The following is a 17,970-nucleotide window of genomic DNA, read 5'->3' on the forward strand; positions in this document are numbered from 1 at the left end:
TGGAGGGGTGGGGAAGAGCAGGGGGCGGGCGGCAGCCGAGGGGCGGGCGGCTTCGGGGGGGCGGAGCCCGGACCGCAGCGCCCGCCGCTCGCTCGGCGCTATAGCCGCCGCCGCTCCGCGCTCGGGTCGCAAGGCGGGCGGGCGGGCGCTCGGCGAGAGGCTCCCGCGCCTGCGGCTGCTGCTCTCCTCCGGCGCCCGGGGCTGCGGCGCGCTGGGTCCCGGCCCCTGACCCGGCGCCCCTCGGGCCCTCGCACCCCGGTCCCCAGTCCCGCGCCCTGCCCGGGAGAAAGCTGTGCTCTGGCCGGGCCGCCCCGGGCTCGCGCCCCCGGGCCATGAAGAGGGGCCCGTGAGGGGCGCGCGGAGGCGGTGGAAGAGGAGGGAGGAGGGAGGCCGAGGAGGAGGGCGCGGAAGGCGGAGGATGCCGCCGCCGATGCCGCCGCCGCCACCCGCCGGCCCCCGGCGAGCCTGACTCCAGACCCGAGGATGGAGCCGGCGCTGGGCGCTGCAGCGGCTCCCGGTGCGCCCCCCACCAGGTATCGGCCGGGCCCGGCGGGCCCCGGGCGGGCGGGAGCGGACCCTCGCCGCAGCAGCGGGAGGGGCGCGGGCGCGGTGGGAGACGCCCCTCCGCTCGCGGACAGTCGCTGCCGGCGGTGCGGGCCGGGGCGGGGGGGCGGGGGTGGAGGCCCGCAGCGCGTTGGGCGCAGGAAGGGCTCCCCGGGGCCGGTGGCGGGTGAGCGCCGCGACCACCCCAGCCCTCCCCGCCCCCATTCGGTGAGGGCAGCAAACTTGAGACGCGCGGCGGCCCCGAGGCGCCCCGCTCCCGGTGGCTGCGGAGCGCACTCGGGGGCTGCCCGGGGCTCACCGTCCTACAGTCTGCCCGGCTCGGGGCTGCTGAGGCGCCTCGAGACCCTGAGGTCCCAACGCCTGCACCAACTTTCCAAACCAGGGCTGCGCCCGGAGGCAGGGGGCTGCCCCTGGCTTCCTGCCCCCGGCCCGGCTCCGAGCCCGCACCAATCACCCAGCGTTGAGCCGGACGGATGGTGCAGAGACCCCTACGCGAAGGCAGAACCACCCTTCTGCTCTTCTCTGGGTTACACCCCGGAGCAGCTCCTCCCAAGCTCCAGGAACCCAATGCTTGCTTTCACAGTAATAGCCTTAAGTAGCCCTGGCCAGGATGCTAGGGGTTAAAAGGTAAGACCTGAGGATCGTCCTAGGGTGGCACCTTAGCCTGATTTGCCATGCCCCAGGGTGCCCCCTCCCCCATCCCAGACCTGCGGGTTCCCAGGATTAGGTTCCTCACCTCAGGTGCAGGTTTCCTTCCGATGGACTTAAACACTGTTCCTAAGCAGGAGGCTCCTGAGAAGGACAGCCTTGAGCCCTGCATCTTTTGGAGGGCTGGTAGGGCAGGGAGCAGAGGGGACCTAGGATTAGGGGCAGGAGGCAGGCCCCCTGGCTGCGAAAGTAGCTGCTTTGGCAAGCCAAAGGAACTGTATGCATTAATGGGAAAGCTGGTGGGGGCTAAGGTACCAGGTACCCATCTTTGGGGCTTTCTGGATCCCTTACGATGGGGCTGGCTGTCTTAGACAGAGCCCTTACCTGGGCAGGCGATTCCAAGGCTCCAGTCCTCGGCAACTGGGGACACTCACAGTCATCACCATGACCCTGTTTCTTTTTCCAAGTGTTCTCACCGACATGACTCACACATTGGATTCACCAGGGAGGTATCAAGCTGCCAACCTGTTCTCTTCCCCTCCTTCCTGGGTCTTCAGGGAGCAGCTGGGGAAAGGAGGGGGTGGATTTGCTGCCCTTGGGCCTTAGCCCCCTGTGGGAGGCCAGAAGCCTGGCACTGTGAACTTTCATTTCCCTGCTATGTCTCCACTAGGGCAGGTGAGCTGCCTTAGGCCAGGCCAGGGTGGGGGCAACGGGGAGGAAGTCTCTGCTAATGATCCTCCCAACCCTGCTGGGGCTTTGAAATCCTGGTCACGCCCCCCGCCTGGCACATATACTTAACAGCCTCCTCATCTCAAAGCAGAAACACATTTCCCCCCTAAAATCCGAATTTCCCTCTTTGCTAAATATTGCAGTGCTTTTGGCCAGAGGTTTCCTCCTCGGCATTGAAAGTCAAACTCCTCTTGCAGACAGCCTTCCTCCTCCCTGGCCTCTCAGCTACCTCTGCCACGTTCAGGCCCCAAGTGGGAAGGATGCAGATCCCCCTTACCTCCCTGCCCCCCACCCACAGGGTCTTAGTTCCCGAGGAAGGGTGGTGCTCATGGTGCTGATGTAGGGGTCGTGTTTGCTGGCTGCAGACACACACAGGTGTACATCTGTGCTCCCCTGAGTCTGCAGAGGGGCCCAGAAGGCTGGTTCTCATTGGGGGGCAGGCTTGTACCCCTCTGGGTTCCCCTTGCCCACGCCCCTGTCTCCTTCCCTTTGCCCATTGTGGCTCTCTCTTTACTTTTCTAACTCACTCTGCATTGGTGCGGGGAGGGAGCATTTGATATTCATAATGTGGTTCAGAGAAGGTCCCGAAGCCCTGAGTCACTGTATGGTTTCCATGGAAACAGACTTGTTCTGAGGACTCGGGTAGCTCAGCAGTGGTGGGGGAGAAGAGAAACATATAGTAAAACCGGGCTCCACAAGTGTGGCAGGAGTTGGGCCAACTCCCTTTGATGGGGGCAGGGAGAGGCTGGGCAAGGCTCTGGGGTCCCTGCAGGAGGGGCTGCCGCTCCCCACACTGGGGTCCCCCCATCGGGAGCTGCTCAGCTTTCCTTGCGGCTCTTGGCAGACTGCTACTTCTCCGTGGGCCTCCTGGCTAGGTGTCCAGGCTCATCGCTGCCGCCCTATCCCTCACTTTCCTCCTCTGTGAAATGGGGAGGAAAGAGCACCTACCTCTTGGGGGGCTGTGAAAGTCAAATATGTTGATATGAGGAACGCACTCATAATGGAGCCATAGCAAATGTTCAGTAAGTGTCATTATTATTAACTCAGGGGGTTGGAAGGAGCACCGCCTGTGTGGTCACCTGGGTCCATCCTCTTGGGCAGGTGGTCTTGACATCAGGCAGGGCTGGCCTCTTGCTTTGGAAGAGCCTCCCCCAGCCGCCCCAGCTGGGAACCAGCCATCCATTTCTTCCTCCTACAAAGCATTTATTTAGGTTGCGGAGGGCCCGTCACCGTGCTAGGGAGGCCTGGCTCCTGTTCAAACCCCACCTGTCTAGGAGCCTTGTGGGAACAAATTCTCCAAGTCCAGATGGATGGGCAGCTTTCTGCCTCAGCCTCCTTGGGATCGGGCCAGAGGGAGAGGGACAGGACAGGTCCAGGCTCTAGAGAAGAGTTTGGGATGGGGCAGCTTTTCCTGATCTTGGTGGGGCCCCTCCTTCCTGATGAAAGTGGGATCAGGAACTCTCCAGAAAGAAAACAGACCCTGCCCTCCCCCACTCCACCCTCCAGGTTAGAACTTCTATTGCTGAAGTGTTCCCAGCACACCCTGCGAGTCTGGACAGCTCGGGGCTCTAGCTGGGACCCCTAGCGGATGTGTCACTGTCCAGCCAACTGGGAGAGGGGGCCCCCTTACCCCAAAGCACCTGCCCCGCCGTGTCGGAGCCCTGGCTCGGGGACATTGGGGGCACTAGGGATGGCTCAGCCAGTCTCCCTCACCAGCGCTTCTCTGCCTTGCCACCGTCCTCTCCCTGGCCTGCAGACAACCCCTGCTCCCCTCCTGTAAGGTGGGCTTCAGCTCCGAGCTCCCTCCCTCACGCCCCATCACGACCAGCTCTCTGAGACCCCTCCGGATCTACCAGCCCTTTCTTCTGTTTTACAGATGGGAAAACGGAGATTCTGGTTTGCTCCTGTGACCCGCACCTCAGCTAGCTGCGGCCGCTCCCAGCTCCACCCCAGCCGTGGGGATGCCCTTCCCTCTTCCCTGGCTCTCCGGGTGGCCCCAGGTGCTACCCAGCCCACACATCCCCCCCCCCCCCCCCCAAATAGCAGTTTCCTGCCAAGGTTCTTCCCCCGCCAGGTCTCTCTAGACCGCTTTGCTGTCCTCATTGGTGTTCACAACACCTTCCAATTTAATATCCTCTGCAAATTTCATTAACGGACTGTTTACTCCCTCTCTCAGGATCATTAATGAAGATGTCAGATAAGATCTGACCCAGTGCCGGGTCTGGGCAGCCCTGCCCCCACTCCCATACTCTGTCCTGCAGCCCCTTCCCCTGGGCTTGCCTCCTCCACTCAGGACCCTTGGGACCTGCCCCCTCCTGCTTTCGGCCCCATGACAAGTGCTTAGGGCCAAGTCTGTTTGAATTAATTTTGTAAGATTACTTGAGGCGCTGTATCAAATGCTTTGCTAAAAATCAAGATATATTACCCTGCCTGCATTTCCTTCATCTACCGGTCTTGTAATTCTATCAAGAAAGCTATCAAGTTTGTCAGGTGTGATTTGTTCTTTATAAATCCCCACGGCGCCACGTGGGGGCACAGAGTTCCCGTGTTTTCTAAATGTTTAGAGATTCCCTCTTTGTGTTTGCTCCTTGATTAGAGCTGGAAGGCTGGGAGCTGGGAATTGTGGGGAGAGCTCGTCTCCTCCTCTGGGATCGGGGGCGGGGCACAGCTCTTCCCTTCTCTGGGTCTCTGCTGGGGGCGGCGAGTTGTTTCGTGCCCATCAAGTCCGGGCTGCGTGCTGCAGGCCCCAGGCTGGGTAGCAAGGGTGGGGATGGATGGAGGGCCTGCTGCTCTCGCTCAGGGATTCTGCAGGCAGATGAACAAGACAGACAAGTCTGCAGCCAGCATTCTGAAGGTATCATTAATTGAGTGATTGCCTTGAACCAGGCACTATGCTCAGATCTCATTTAAGCCCCTCCCCGGCCCTGGGAGGTGGTGTGGGCTCCCCTCCCCGGGTACCTGGGGATCAGAGAGGGTAAGGCTGTCCAGGACCCAAGGTCTGGGTTTTGCCTGCTGCTATGGTGCTCCTAACCACTCAAGGCGTAAGTATAGGGTCAGGAGAGCTAATTGGGGTGGTTCAGACAGAGGGTTTTAGGAGGTCAGAGGGGGAAGGAGCGGAAGCCTTCAGGGAGAACCTGGGAGAGGTTGAGGACCTCACACACAATGCCCCATAGCCTGAGTCTAGTTCCCCACCCCGCCACTTCTGAGCTGTTGGAGCAAGTCACTTAACTTCTGGGAGTCTCTGTCACTTGTGTCATGGATCCGGCTGTAGTTCTGACTCCCAAGCTTGGAGAGAGGGTCCAATAAAGTGGGGCACGAAAGGTTCATCACATGGGGCTAGGCCTTCAGCGAGCAGCCATCACGTCCTATCGAGGTACCTGTTGATGTGGGGGCAGAGACACTCATCCGATTTCAGATGGATGGCTCCCAGTGGGTGGCTCTCCCTACACTTGTCCAGGAGACAGAAGGGTGACAGGGTGAGCCTCACCAGCATCCTGGCACAGGGGCATCCGTGCAACCAGCTGTGGGCTAGTGGTAAGTTCTAGGCTTAGGGAGCAGGGAGACCTTATCCTGGTCTTGAGCCCAAACCCTAAACCCCATTCTAGACCATTTCAGGCCAGGTGGGAATAAAGACATTCTTTGGCATCCTCTTGGCTACGTAGGATTTGGACGTTCCTGGGCTTTCTGGCCAAGAAAATACACTTCCCTCTCCTTGCCTAGCCGGAGTGCTTCGGCTGCTGTCTGTCAGGTGTCATACTGCAACAGCTGTGTCCACACCCATGACCTCTTCCAGTCCTTATGATAATCTTCCTTTTTGTCCTTCAGCTGGGGAGGGAGAGCCCCCTGGGAAGTGGTGAGGTGGCACAGACCTGTTTGGGGTGCCAGGGAATCAGGCAGGCAGGGCCTTAGGCAGCCCCCATCCCTCCGACTGACACCCCGGGGACCTGATCCTTAGAGATGGTCAACTGGTGTTGGGTGAGCCCAGGTCTGGGTCAGAGTGGATGCCCGGGACCCTGGCGGCCATCTTGGCCCTGGCACACCCTGTCCCTGCCCTAGTCTCCAGGTGCAGGGTGATGCTCTTACTCGCGGGCATGGCCTGGGAGCTTATGTATTGTGGTTAGGGCCAGAGCTTGGGGGTCCTTAGAGCTGAGCTCGAATCTGCACCCCACCACAGACCAGCTGCACACACCTAGACCGACCCCCTCATTTGTCCATGCCTCACCGCTCCTCATCTGTGGAGGATGGCAGTGGTGCCCGTGGGTAGCACCCACTTGAGGTGAGCCAGGACCGGGGTCATCTCTGGGTATGGGCTCCCACAGCCCCCTCCATCCTGTGTGAGAGGCTCAGGTGAGCCTCTCCCATGCCCAGCCCTCCTCCCCAGGGGCTAGCTGGGGAGGAGGCTGGAGACTCCAGCGTCTGGGGACAGATGGCCCCCCTGCCAGCCCCTCCAGCAGAAGCTGGGAGGATGGGCCGAAGCCCCGGTATCCAGGGGGTGGAGCCTCGGTACTATTCGGGCTCTGGCTGTGGCTGCTGAGGAGGGGTGGTGGTGGTGGGGGACAGGAAACCGGGGCCTTTCCGCCCAGTGTCCCAGTGTCGGGGCAGAAGGGCCCGCCTACCAGAGGCCAGGCTGTGGTAGGACCCGCCTGAGGGAACCGGGCCCTTCTGACTCATCCGTCCTCCTCCTCTGTGAGGCGCCGGGCACACTGGGCCCTTGTGCCAGGAGGTCAGTCACTCTCCCCACTGCTGGGGAAAACTTTGCTCGGGTCGGGCCAGGACCCCGCCAACCCGCTGGGCCCACAGCAGGACCGCGAGGCAGTCTCTGCCACCCCGACAACAAGTGTGTCCAACCACACAGGCTGTTTGAGCTTCGGTGGAGGAGGCTGGGGCATCTGTTTTCACTTCCTTAAACATTTTCAGTCCATTACAGCTGGTCTGTAGGCTTGAGTAGCCCTTGAAAATCACACTCCTGGTTCTTACTTAATGAGCACGTGCTCTGTGCCCAGCACTGTGCTAGGTTCTTGATGTTTCTTGGCTGTCTCACAACCCAAATATTTGGAAGGTTCTGTGACTACCTTTCCCGCTTCACAGATAAGGGCAACTGAGGTCTACAGAAGTTACGTGCCGCGCTCGGGGTCTCGTAGCCATCAAGCCGTAGCAGTGGGGTTCAAACCCAGGCCTGTCCGGCCCCACAGCTGGGATGCCCAAATACCACCCAGTTACACCTGTGGGTAACTTTTCAAGGACGCTTGAGGCACCCAGGGGATCTCCAGTGTCATTATGTGTGGACATCAGAGGGATCTGCTCTGGAGATACCAGAGCTCCTAAGAGGCAGCTGAGTGTCTCTGCTGAGGGTGAAAAGTTGGTGGACAGTCAGTCACTTTCTGGAACCATGACTGTGAGAACTTGCCCCACTCAAGGTGCCTGAAGGAACTATGGGTTCTGCCTATGGGGTCCGTGGGTAGATACAGGGCCCGGGGACTCTAAAGACTGTATACAAACACCCTGTTTGTGTTGGTGCAGATTCTGGGGAGAAGGTCCGCAGGCCTCCCAGTGTTTCAACTTGTGGGGGCATCACCCCAAAGGGAAGTACTATTACCTCCTATCTCCCCTGGGCTGACCCAGACCACAGAGGCTGATTCTGGACCCCATGGGATCTCCTTCCCTGGAAGGTTGCACTGGCTGAATTATGTGCTGGCATACTGCTCACCTTGAAGGCTGTTCTGGAACACAGCCCCATGAAATTTGTCCTCGGGCTTATTAGGTATGAGCTATAGAGAATGGCAGGCTGTGCTCAGGGTTCTCTCTAGGAGACCCCTCGGGAGAAATCTTTTGTGGATTCAGTACCAGGAATAGCTGGGCATCTCTTGAGCAGATGGTGTAATTCTCATCTCATGGATCCTATGGAACATGAAATGAAATATTTCCCTTTTCCCGTTGGCCACCAGGTAGCTCTGATCCATCTGGGTAGCCCAGAAGTGTCTTGGCTCTTGTATGCTAATCTGGCTTCTAGTTCTTTTGCACTTTCATACCCTTGTTTTTCACTTACCTCATTTCACGACCTCACTTTTTTTTTTTTAAGGAAGAAAAATAAAACCTTGCTGTTTTATATGTTTTAGCTTTAACTAAACAAACATCTCTGGTGGGTCAGCATTGGCTACCGCTTACCGCAGACCCAGGGATTAAGCACTTCCTTTCTGCAGTCTCTCCCAGAGGCCTGTTTGCCAACTCCTTCCTCCCCATCCTGTTCCCCCTGCCCCTTGTTCCAGTTCCTGGGGCTCGGGGGCCTAGGGCCCCTCCGTACTGGCTCCTGAGGCTGGTTGGAAATCACATGTTCAGGATCTTTATTCTTTGCCCTCCCTATCTCCTCAGAGTTCCACAAGCTGTTTTTAGGAAGAAAAAGTGGGGAGGGGAGTCATTTCCCCAACTCAGGCTTCCGTTCCTCTCTGAAGCCCCACGTCCCCTGGGAGGTCTCCCTCTTTTTCAGCTCCTGCCTTGTCTTTCTCGGCAGCACCCACTGACTGCTGTCCTTCGCCGCCTGCCTGAGCAGACAGAGCCCAATTGTGGCCGAAAGGTAGTGACTTTGACCCTGGTGCCTTGGAAGTGGGGGAGGGGAGAGCCAGCTGGCAGTGCCCTGGGGGGCAGATTAGGAGGCACAGTGAGTTGCCAGTGTGATTTCAGTGCCCCACCCCTCCAGGTCTTGCATGGGGTCGCTTTGCTCTCTCCCAGAAAGTTAATAAACTCAAATGGAACTGAGAGGCTCAGTGTGAGCTGCCTTCCTCCCACCGCCGTCTCCTCGCCCCTCCTACTGGGGCAGCTGGGGTTACCAGATCAGTGGTTGTATATGCATGTATATAAATACTCCCCCCCACACGCATCCCCTTTTTAAAAACAAGAAGTAGCAACCTACCCTTGCACATGTGTTTTCTGGCTCTAGCTTTTTTATCTTGGGCGATGGCTCTGCATTCAGTGTATACAAATCTGTAGAGGCTTCCCTGGAACGGACAGTTGAAAAGAAAATCCTAGGGCAGGGGAGAATACTGCTCGTAAAGGGGTTGAAGCCTCTGAGGTGCCCATGGGTGGGCTTTAGGGGGTCCAGGAGCCTTCTGATTGTGTGTAAAGTTGTAGATACAAATGAATCTTTCTGGAAAGAGGGACCATGTCTTTCCAAGGGGCCTGTGGCCCAGAAAAGGCCAAAGCCACAGCTCTGGGTTGGATGGGGTTTTATAGAGTGGAAGCTGAGGCTGGGGGGGGAGGCTAACTCAGCAGAGGGCGGAGCCCCTTGGCTCTTGGGCCCCATGGGGGCTGCCGTGGACTGGGCTGAGGGGATGGGGCCCAGCTGCCAGCCCAGCTATCTTGTTGGAGGATGACTGGGGCTTTCCCGCTCCCAAAGGAGCATCCCCCTGCCAGCAGTGAGGGGGGTCTTGACTCTGAAAATGGAGCATGGTGCCTTCCTGGGACCAGAGAACCCCAGTGGTCAGAGCTTGGAGGCCCTTAGAGTAGCTGGATCTATGGAAATATCGAGGCACAGAGGGGCCAGGGGATGAGTCCAAGGTCACCCAGCCAGAGAAAGCAGAGGCCGTTCCTGCCTGTGATATTAAGTTCAGTGTTCCTTCCTCTGGGATGAGGAATGAGACTGGGAGGACGGGCCTTCTGGATGAGGTGAGGCTGCGTGTTGCTGCTTGCCTCTTGGCGTGTGGGTGAAGAAGAGAGGGTGCACAGAGCAGAGGCCACAGCTCGGGTGGGGGTGTCATCACCACACCTCAAGGCATCCTGCAACATCACCTCCGCTGGCTGAATCCTCACACGAGGCCACAGCTAGAGGCCCTGAATTCCGAACCCAGCCAAGAACGCAGGGCTAAGAGGCTGTGCTGCAGGATGTGGCCACTAGAGGGCAGCAGGCAAGCCGCTGAGGTGGCTCAGCTGCAGAAAGTTCTCAGGCTGGGAGAGGAGCGGAAGGAAGAAGGGGCAGTGAGCAGAAGCCTGCCAGGCGGAGGTCTGGGCACCGCAGCCAGGAGGAGGGTCTGTCTCACTGTCAGAGTCGGTGAGATCTGTTCTCAGGTACTTACGCGAGACACAAAGCGGACAAGACATTTAATGATGATAACAGTCGTGTACATTTATCGAGTGCTTACTTTATGCTGGGCACTGTGTTAATTAGTCCTCACAATGTTAAATGTGAGTCCTCACAATGTTAAAATGATCCCCATTTTTCAGGTGAGAAAACAGAGGCCCGGAGAGATTCAGAAACCTGGCCATCAGTGGGGCTTTTGCCAGAGCCCATGTCCCAAGCAGGAGGCTGTGTCGTATTCTATGCCTGGCATTGACTAAATGCCTCAAATTCTTTAAATTCTTGCAACCGCTACTATGGTTATACCCATTTTATGGGTCGGGAAACTGAGGCTCAGAGACCGCTAGTGAATCCAGGTCCACACACCTGCTAAGTGATATCCGGGTGGGTGTGGTTCCATGGCTTGAGCCCTGAGGTCTGAATTCCAGTTCTCCAGTGGGGAGGTGTTTTTCACTCCCACCCTGTGCCCTAATCTGAACGTGGCTGACACTGAAATCTGAGCTTTCTGCTGGGAGTTCACCAACTCCCCGGCCTTCCAACACAAGTTACAGATTCTGGGCTCCTCTGTCTAAGGCTTATCTGGATGTTGACTACCCAGAGATGGAGGAAGGTCATACCAAAGGCTGCTCAAAGCCCAGGGAGGGGCCGTGGGGCTTGCAGGTTGGCTTGGAGGACAAGGGCATTGAAGAGTTCCTTGCAGTGGCCAGAGCTCCCCTGGGAACATTGGGACCTGGCCCTGGGGCCTCTGGTTTCCAGGGCAGATGCCTCCAGCATACCAAGGAAGCTTGGCCAGTCCTGAGCCCAGCTCTGCCAGGCTGGCGGCATTTCTAGGAGGGTCTGACTTTCTTCGTCTTCCTGTTCCCATGCCCTCGCTTTGCCCTCCTGGGAGGCAGGGGGATGGCCTGTGGCTGGGCCTTTGGACACAGTCCCCTCGTGGATGCTCAGACTATACCTTGTAAACCCGAGTCCCACTTTCTTAGGGATTTATACCATCGAGATTCTTCAGTTAGTCCTGATTTATTAGCCAAGGCAGCAGTTTGGAATCCTGGCCTTAAAAGTTTCTCTGGGTTGGGGTGGGGAGAGGTGGTAGGGAGAGAAACTTAAATGCTCCCCTGGATGGGTGAATTCTCCTTTTGGTACCAGAATCTTTGAGTTAGTGAAATCTCTTTCAGCCTTCTGTTTCCCGTCTCGGTGGAGACCAAAGGGGATTAAATGTAGTGGGTCAAGGAGGAGGATTCAAGCATGGCCTCCAGAGCACACTGCCTGGGCTGGAATCCTGGCTGTACCCCTTACTAGGAGTGTGAGCTGGGGAAATTCATCTAACCTTGCAGAGCCTCAGCTTCCTTATCTGTAAAATGGGGATATGACAACATCAACCACACAGGGTTAGTGTGAGGGCGAGAGGTGTTTTTCACTCCACCTTGTACCCTAATCTGTGATCCCCCCTGGGATAAACATCATGAATGCCCAGTAAGTGCTTGCTTCCTTCATGTTCCCCCGCCCCCATAATTCCTAGAACGGTGCCTGGATCATGCTCGATATCTGACAGATCTTTATGAATAAGTACAAAGAGAGTCCATCCTAATGATGTGCATTGGGGCGTTGCAACTGTAGACCCTTACTTAAATAACTTAAAAATATTACCTACACTATTATTAATGGTATTCCCTACCTGTCTTTAGAGGCATTTGTTTTGGGGCACTTAGGCAGGGTGGGCCTGTGTTTTGCAGGAGAATCTAATTTAATGCAGACAGGCAGTTTTCTCTGGTCACCTCATCGAACCCTTTTGATGAAGTCAGTATTCTCTGTGGCCCTGGGGTGAGGTAGGGGTGGGATGAGGGGTGTGGTCAGGGCTCTGGTTTTCTCTGAGGTTCCTAAGAGTCTAGACTGTGTCCTTCCCATATTTACTGCCACCTGGTGACATGGTACTCTTCCCTGTAGGTATTGAGTGGAGTTTCAGACTTAAAATAGGACTCCTAGGATCCAGAGCCTCAGCTGGCTCACTGTCATCTCAGCTCAAGCTCTGCGCCCCTTCCAGAGGCAACCAGACTGCTTCAGCTCTGTTTCTTCTTCGCTAAGCTGATGGTAAAGGGGCCAGAGCACTGGCCTACGAGTCTGACACAGAGGGATTCGAGTCTCTGCTATTCCTTATTTGCTTCTGCACATTTGCTTAGTCTGTGAGCCTCAATTTCTCCATCTAAAAAATGGGAGTGAGAACCCTGACCTCCCAGAGGAGGCTGTAAGGAATAGCGTGGTGTTCGGAGTTGGCTGAGCCAGGCAGCACAGCGGGTTTGGGAAGTGAGGATCCACGAACCACTCCCACAAAGGAGTCACGCCAAATAGCGGGATGTGGGAAGAATATTCACAAAGCACAAGTTTATCGCCTCAGCCATGAGCCTTGATCAACAAGACCTTGATCAACAAGGCCAGACAGCAAAGATCGTCTGTACCCTTGTAATACCTGGTCTCTCTCTTGCCAATTTACACACAGGCCCGGGACATTAATCGAATGCATGTTTGAAGGCCAAGTGCATGTAAGCTGGAGGAACAAGGTCAAATCTCCTCAGAGGGAAAGAGCGTGGGCTCTGGGGAACCTGTGAGATGTGCGTTAAACCAAGCATGTGAGCTCAGGCAGGTCACCCCACTCTCTGTGCCTCAGCTTCCTCGCCTGTGAAATGGAGCTAATCCTGGCTTCCACATGAAGCTCCTGTGAGGAATAAATGAGTGAATGCAGGTAAAGGGCTTAGGAAGTACTCGACGGATGCTAACCGAAAAAATGCTACGGTCTTGGTGTTTTAACTTAGAATCTGCGGACAGCATCGAAGTCAGGAATGCTCCCTGGTCCACTTTTGCTTTGAGTTTTAGGTAGCCGTTCTCCTCTCTGGTGTGGTTGGAAGAAGAGCCTCCCGCCCCAGCTGTCCCTTCCGAGCGGGCCTCGGTGTCTGGGCTATCTAGACGGAGCTGCCATTTCCACCTGGAGGTCTGGGGTGAGCCCCTCTGCCTTGTTGACTTCCACCGAACCCCTCTTGGGGAGTCACTGAGAAAGTCAAATTTTGAAGGGTCAGGCTGTTCTGTTGATTTGAAATGCAGGGCCAGTCGGGGCTGTGCTCCGGCCTAGTTTTCTGGAATAACTTTGACTGACACCGTTCCACGGTTGGGTGCCGAGCACTGTCTGGTTGGGTCAGTCTGGTCACCAGAGCTGAACCGAGCTAGGGAGGCCTCAAGGTATTTGTGGCCAGTAGGTTTCTTTGCAACACCCTTGGATGGTGGGTGTGCGGGGTCCTCCCCGGGGTGGTTGCCTGTGTGGGGCACCAACTCTTGGTCAGCTGGGGGTGCAGGCTTGCCAGCTCCCTGCCCACTGGGTCCTGGTGTGAGGGACTCGGACTTGCCAGGAAGGGATGGGTAGGGGGTGGGGGAGGTGGGTGGAGGGCTCAGGAGTCAGGGGGCTAGATCCCAGGGGATAAAAGGTGGCCCTGGGATAGCTGGAGCCCTGAATCAGTGATAGATCTGGGAGAGCAACCAGGGCCCTTGTCAGCCGGCCCTGGGGGGGCAGTCTGTGAGGACACAGGACATAGGAGGGAAGGGGTGGGAAGGGCGATGTTGACACACCGACCTCCCCCACTCAGAACGCTTCCCCTCCCTCTCTCTCTACAGTCTATTGCTCACAGGGCCTCTGCACAGGCTGGGACTGCCAGCTAGGCCAGGAGACCTGGCAGCTGCGGACTCCCCAGCTCGGAGCAGCCCCTCTTTGGTGAGTGGTGGAGCCCTTCCTGCCTTCACTCTGGGAGCAGCCCCAGCCCTCCGCCAGGGCCCGGGAGCTGAGCCAGCCTCTCTTGGGGGCGACTTCCAGATGCTCAGGCTGGCACCTTGCTCTGGACCTTCCCTGCTCTCCTGCCCCTGCCCCCCTGCCCTGCCCCCACCTTTGCTTTCTCCATTCCTTGAGATGCCCCTTCTGCTGCACCCCCTCATCTTCTCTCCATCCTGCCTGGTTCTCTGGGGCCATTGCTGGGTCATATGTGGCAGATTCTGCTCTGTGGGCAGAGAGCTGAGAGCTGAATGGTGGAGGCCCTTGAGGACTAGCTGGGGTGGGCCCCCCCCGCCCCCCCCCAGGAGCCAGTTCACTCTGTTGTCAGTGGGGGTCATCTGCCCCCCACCTGCCCCTTGCCCCAGTGGCCAGGAGCAAACCTGGAGGGTGCTTGGGGCCTGGGAAAGGATGCTTTTCAGCAGCCCCTGGACCTTTCTCTGCTCTGGGCCAGTTGACTCTCATTGATCGTGGGGGTCCCAGAAGTCCTCATCTGCGTAACTGGTCACCTGCACCCCTAAGTTGGTGTGGTGGGCTTGACAAGTTGTCCCCCTCTCCTGGCCCAGTGCACGGATCCTCATGGTGTGCATCTGACAGGAGCTCTTTTTCCTCCTGGGGTGGGCAGGGGATGGAGGAAAGATGCCCAGTGGGGAACCTGGTGCCTGCTCGTGGGGGTGGAAGATGCAGGTGGGCCCCAGAGGTGCTGGCAGGGGTGACAGGCAGTGGCAGGAGAATGGCTCGAGGCAGGAACTGCTGGGTCCCTGAGTGTGTGAACTGGGGAAGTTAGCTTCTTGCACAGTGGGGCCCCACTAAGGAACTCCAGGTTCATGATGGAAGTCCCCTGCAGCATTCGTTAAACTCTGCATGTGGGGAGTCAATTTGTTCGGTCCCAGAAGCTCCCAGGAGTCCCCAGAGAATGTAAAGTCTAGCTTAGAAGCTGCTCAGTCCTTAGGCGCATGTATGAGCATCGGGCAGGGAATCCGGTAGGTCTGGGGACCCCCTGGAGACCAGCCCGTCCAAGGGAGCAGGCTGGGGCCCCTGGCGCAGTGATGCATCCCGCGGCAGGCTGCTCCCTGAATGCTGCCCACCTTTGCCCGCAGACCTCGCATGGTGGAGAAGCAGCCCCATGAAGGTGCCTAGCCATGCAATGTTCCTGGAAGGCCGTCCTCCTCCTTGCCCTGGCCTCCATCGCCATACAGTACACCGCCATTCGCACCTTCACCGCCAAGTCCTTCCACACCTGCCCGGGGCTGGCGGAGGCGGGGCTGGCCGAGCGGCTTTGCGAGGAGGGCCCCACCTTCGCCTACAACCTCTCGCGCAAGACCCACATCCTCATCCTGGCCACCACGCGCAGCGGCTCCTCCTTCGTGGGCCAGCTCTTCAACCAGCACCTGGACGTCTTCTACCTGTTCGAGCCCCTCTATCACGTCCAGAACACGCTCATCCCCCGCTTTACCCAGGGCAAGAGCCCCGCGGACCGGCGGGTCATGCTGGGCGCCAGCCGCGACCTCCTGAGGAGCCTCTATGACTGTGACCTCTACTTCTTGGAGAACTACATCAAGCCGCCGCCCGTCAACCACACCACCGACAGGATCTTCCGCCGCGGGGCCAGCAGGGTGCTGTGCTCCCGCCCCGTGTGCGACCCCCCGGGCTCCCCCGAACTGGTGCTGGAGGAGGGGGACTGCGTGCGCAAGTGTGGCCTGTTGAACTTGACGGTGGCTGCTGAGGCCTGTCGCGAGCGCAGCCACGTGGCCATCAAGACGGTGCGGGTGCCCGAGGTTAACGACCTGCGGGCCCTGGTTGAAGACCCCCGGTTAAACCTCAAGGTCATCCAGCTGGTCCGAGACCCGCGCGGCATCCTGGCCTCCCGCAGCGAGACGTTCCGCGACACCTACCGCCTGTGGCGCCTCTGGTATGGCACCGGGAGGAAGCCCTACAACCTGGATGTGACGCAGCTGACCACGGTGTGCGAGGACTTCTCCAACTCCGTGTCCACCGGCCTCATGCGGCCCCCGTGGCTCAAGGGCAAGTACATGTTGGTGCGCTATGAGGACCTGGCCAGGAACCCCATGAAGAAGACCGAGGAGATCTACGGTTTCCTGGGGATCCCCCTGGACAGCCATGTGGCCCACTGGATCCAGAACAACACGCGGGGTGACCCCACCTTGGGCAAGCACAAATACGGCACCGTGCGAAACTCGGCGGCCACGGCCGAGAAGTGGCGCTTCCGCCTCTCCTACGACATTGTGGCCTTCGCCCAGAACACTTGCCAGCGGGTGCTGGCGCAGCTGGGCTACAAGATGGCCACGTCGGAGGAGGAGCTCAAGAACCCCTCCATCAGTCTGGTGGAGGAGCGGGACTTCCGCCCTTTCTCGTGACGAGGGCTCCGTGGGCGGGGGTGAGGGGCACATGGTGTCAGTTTTGATAAAATGGACCGTTTTTAACTGTTGCCTTATTTCCCCCTCCCTCTCCCGCCCGGTCTTTGTGTCCTTCCTGCCCCCCGACCCCCAACAGGCCCCGCCCCCCCTTCCTTCTGCCTCTTTTTGTCCCTGAAATTTGCACTATGTCTTGGACAGGAATCACTGGGGCGGAGGGGGCATGAAGCGGGGTAGAGCCCCCAGCTCATCCCATTCAGACACACGGCTGTTGGGTCTCTGCATGGATGGTGACAATGTTTACAAGCACTACACTCACACATTCACATACGCACACATGCACACACATGGGCGCCCATGAGGAGAGGTACCCCCAAACCATGGAACTTCTGCAGCATTTCCAGTGGCCCAGTGGTCAGGGTATGGTAGTTTTGCACTGTCTTACTTCCACAAGGTAAGAGGTTAAAAACAAAAAGGTCACCTCTCTCTAATTTATGAATGGTGTCTAATCCCTCCCCATCCTGCTTCCTGCCCCCAATGCCCACTGCCCCCCTTGGAGCAGAGAACCTGCCCCCCACTCCCCCCCCCCAACGCCCACCCCGGCCTGCCCTTGCCTGCCGGCGAGCAGGTTTTTACTGTGAGGTGAATGTGGACCTTGTTTATTTTTTTCCAGTCTGTGGCGTTGCTGTCTGTCTGTCCGTCTGAGTCTTGTGGCTGCCCCTGGACCAGTGATGGCTGATAAATCTTAAGGGTTTCTGATTGATCTTGGGGTCCATCTGTGATATTTCTTTGTGCCAAAAAGAAAAAAAAAAAAGAGTGGATCAATTTGCTAAATGAACATTGAAATGCTTTATCTGTGTTTTCTGTAAATAAAAGAGTGCAATAATATCTGGGCGTGATGGTAGGACATTCTGAAGGGCCGAGGGCAGGCCTGGGTGGAGCCAAGCGTTTCTGGTTTGGGGGACAAGAGAGAAGGAGGTGGAGGTGGTGATTCAGTGGCCGGTCTCTAGCTTTTAGAACTCATGTCACCCTATCACTGTCAACACTGAGTTCAGTGGTTCATTTGCACTCAGTTGGTGGAGATGAGGCACCTTATAGCCAGGGGTGATGTTCAAAATATTTAACACGCAGTGTGGCTTGGGATGAAGGTCGGGATGAAGTCCTGGTTACCCCTTCCTGTGCCAGGTGTTGCCCCTTTAATTGCTGGGTCTGGGGCCTGGATGGCTCGGGAGGGGGGCCATTCCCCGGGTGGGGTGGCTCAGGGCAGTGGCTGCTGATCAGCTGGCCCGGAAGTATTTCAGCATTGTACCCAGTAGTGCAGGTGTGCTGGTATCTACCCTGGCGGGATCCCAGCTGTGCTGTTTCCCTTCCCATCCTTGGCAGTCTAGCAGCTTCCTCCAAGCGAGCAACTTCCCCGGCTGTTTCAAGAAAACAGCTGGTCCCTGGGGTGGAGGTCACCGCTCTGTTGTCCTGGGACAATGAGAGCCCCCGGGATCAAGCAGTCCCAGTGGTCCTGGGCTTCCTGAGGAAACTCACTCCGGGGCTATATTCTTTGAGTCAGGAGGATATGGATTTAGCAGCCATAGCAGGTAGCTGGGGTAAAAGGAGCTTCGTCGAGACAGGCTATGTTGTTTCCTCCAAACGTAACAGCGAGTGCTGGCTTAAGCCGGTCAGGGCTGATACGGTGGCCCCGGGATTGTGTGCCCAGATATGAGGGGCCCGGGCTCTTTCCATCTTGTCACTGCTCCATTATCCTGAGGTGTTGCTCTTGCCTGTGTTGTCCA

The 17,970-nt window shown here is 57.7% G+C and overlaps 1 protein-coding gene across 1 annotated transcript; it reads left to right on the forward strand.

Annotated features, from left to right (window-relative positions):
- The first annotated feature begins 1,079 nt into the window (after positions 1-1,079).
- CHST1 (carbohydrate sulfotransferase 1) lies at positions 1,080-16,315 on the forward strand. The gene is made up of 4 exons (XM_021684770.2): positions 1,080-1,191; positions 12,814-12,996; positions 13,664-13,760; positions 14,912-16,315. Exon 4 carries the CDS (start codon positions 14,954-14,956, stop codon positions 16,187-16,189), a length of 1,236 nt encoding a protein of 411 aa, XP_021540445.1. The 5' UTR covers positions 1,080-1,191; positions 12,814-12,996; positions 13,664-13,760; positions 14,912-14,953; the 3' UTR covers positions 16,190-16,315.
- The last annotated feature ends 1,655 nt before the right edge of the window (positions 16,316-17,970 follow it).

Source organism: Neomonachus schauinslandi, chromosome 11, assembly GCF_002201575.2.
Source record: "Neomonachus schauinslandi chromosome 11, ASM220157v2, whole genome shotgun sequence".
Lineage (NCBI taxonomy): Eukaryota > Metazoa > Chordata > Mammalia > Carnivora > Phocidae > Neomonachus > Neomonachus schauinslandi.

Excerpts from the sequence above, each read along its gene's own strand:
- CHST1 (XM_021684770.2), top strand. The coding sequence starts at position 14,954 with ATGCAATGTTCCTGGAAGGCCGTCCTCCTCCTTGCCCTGGCCTCCATC.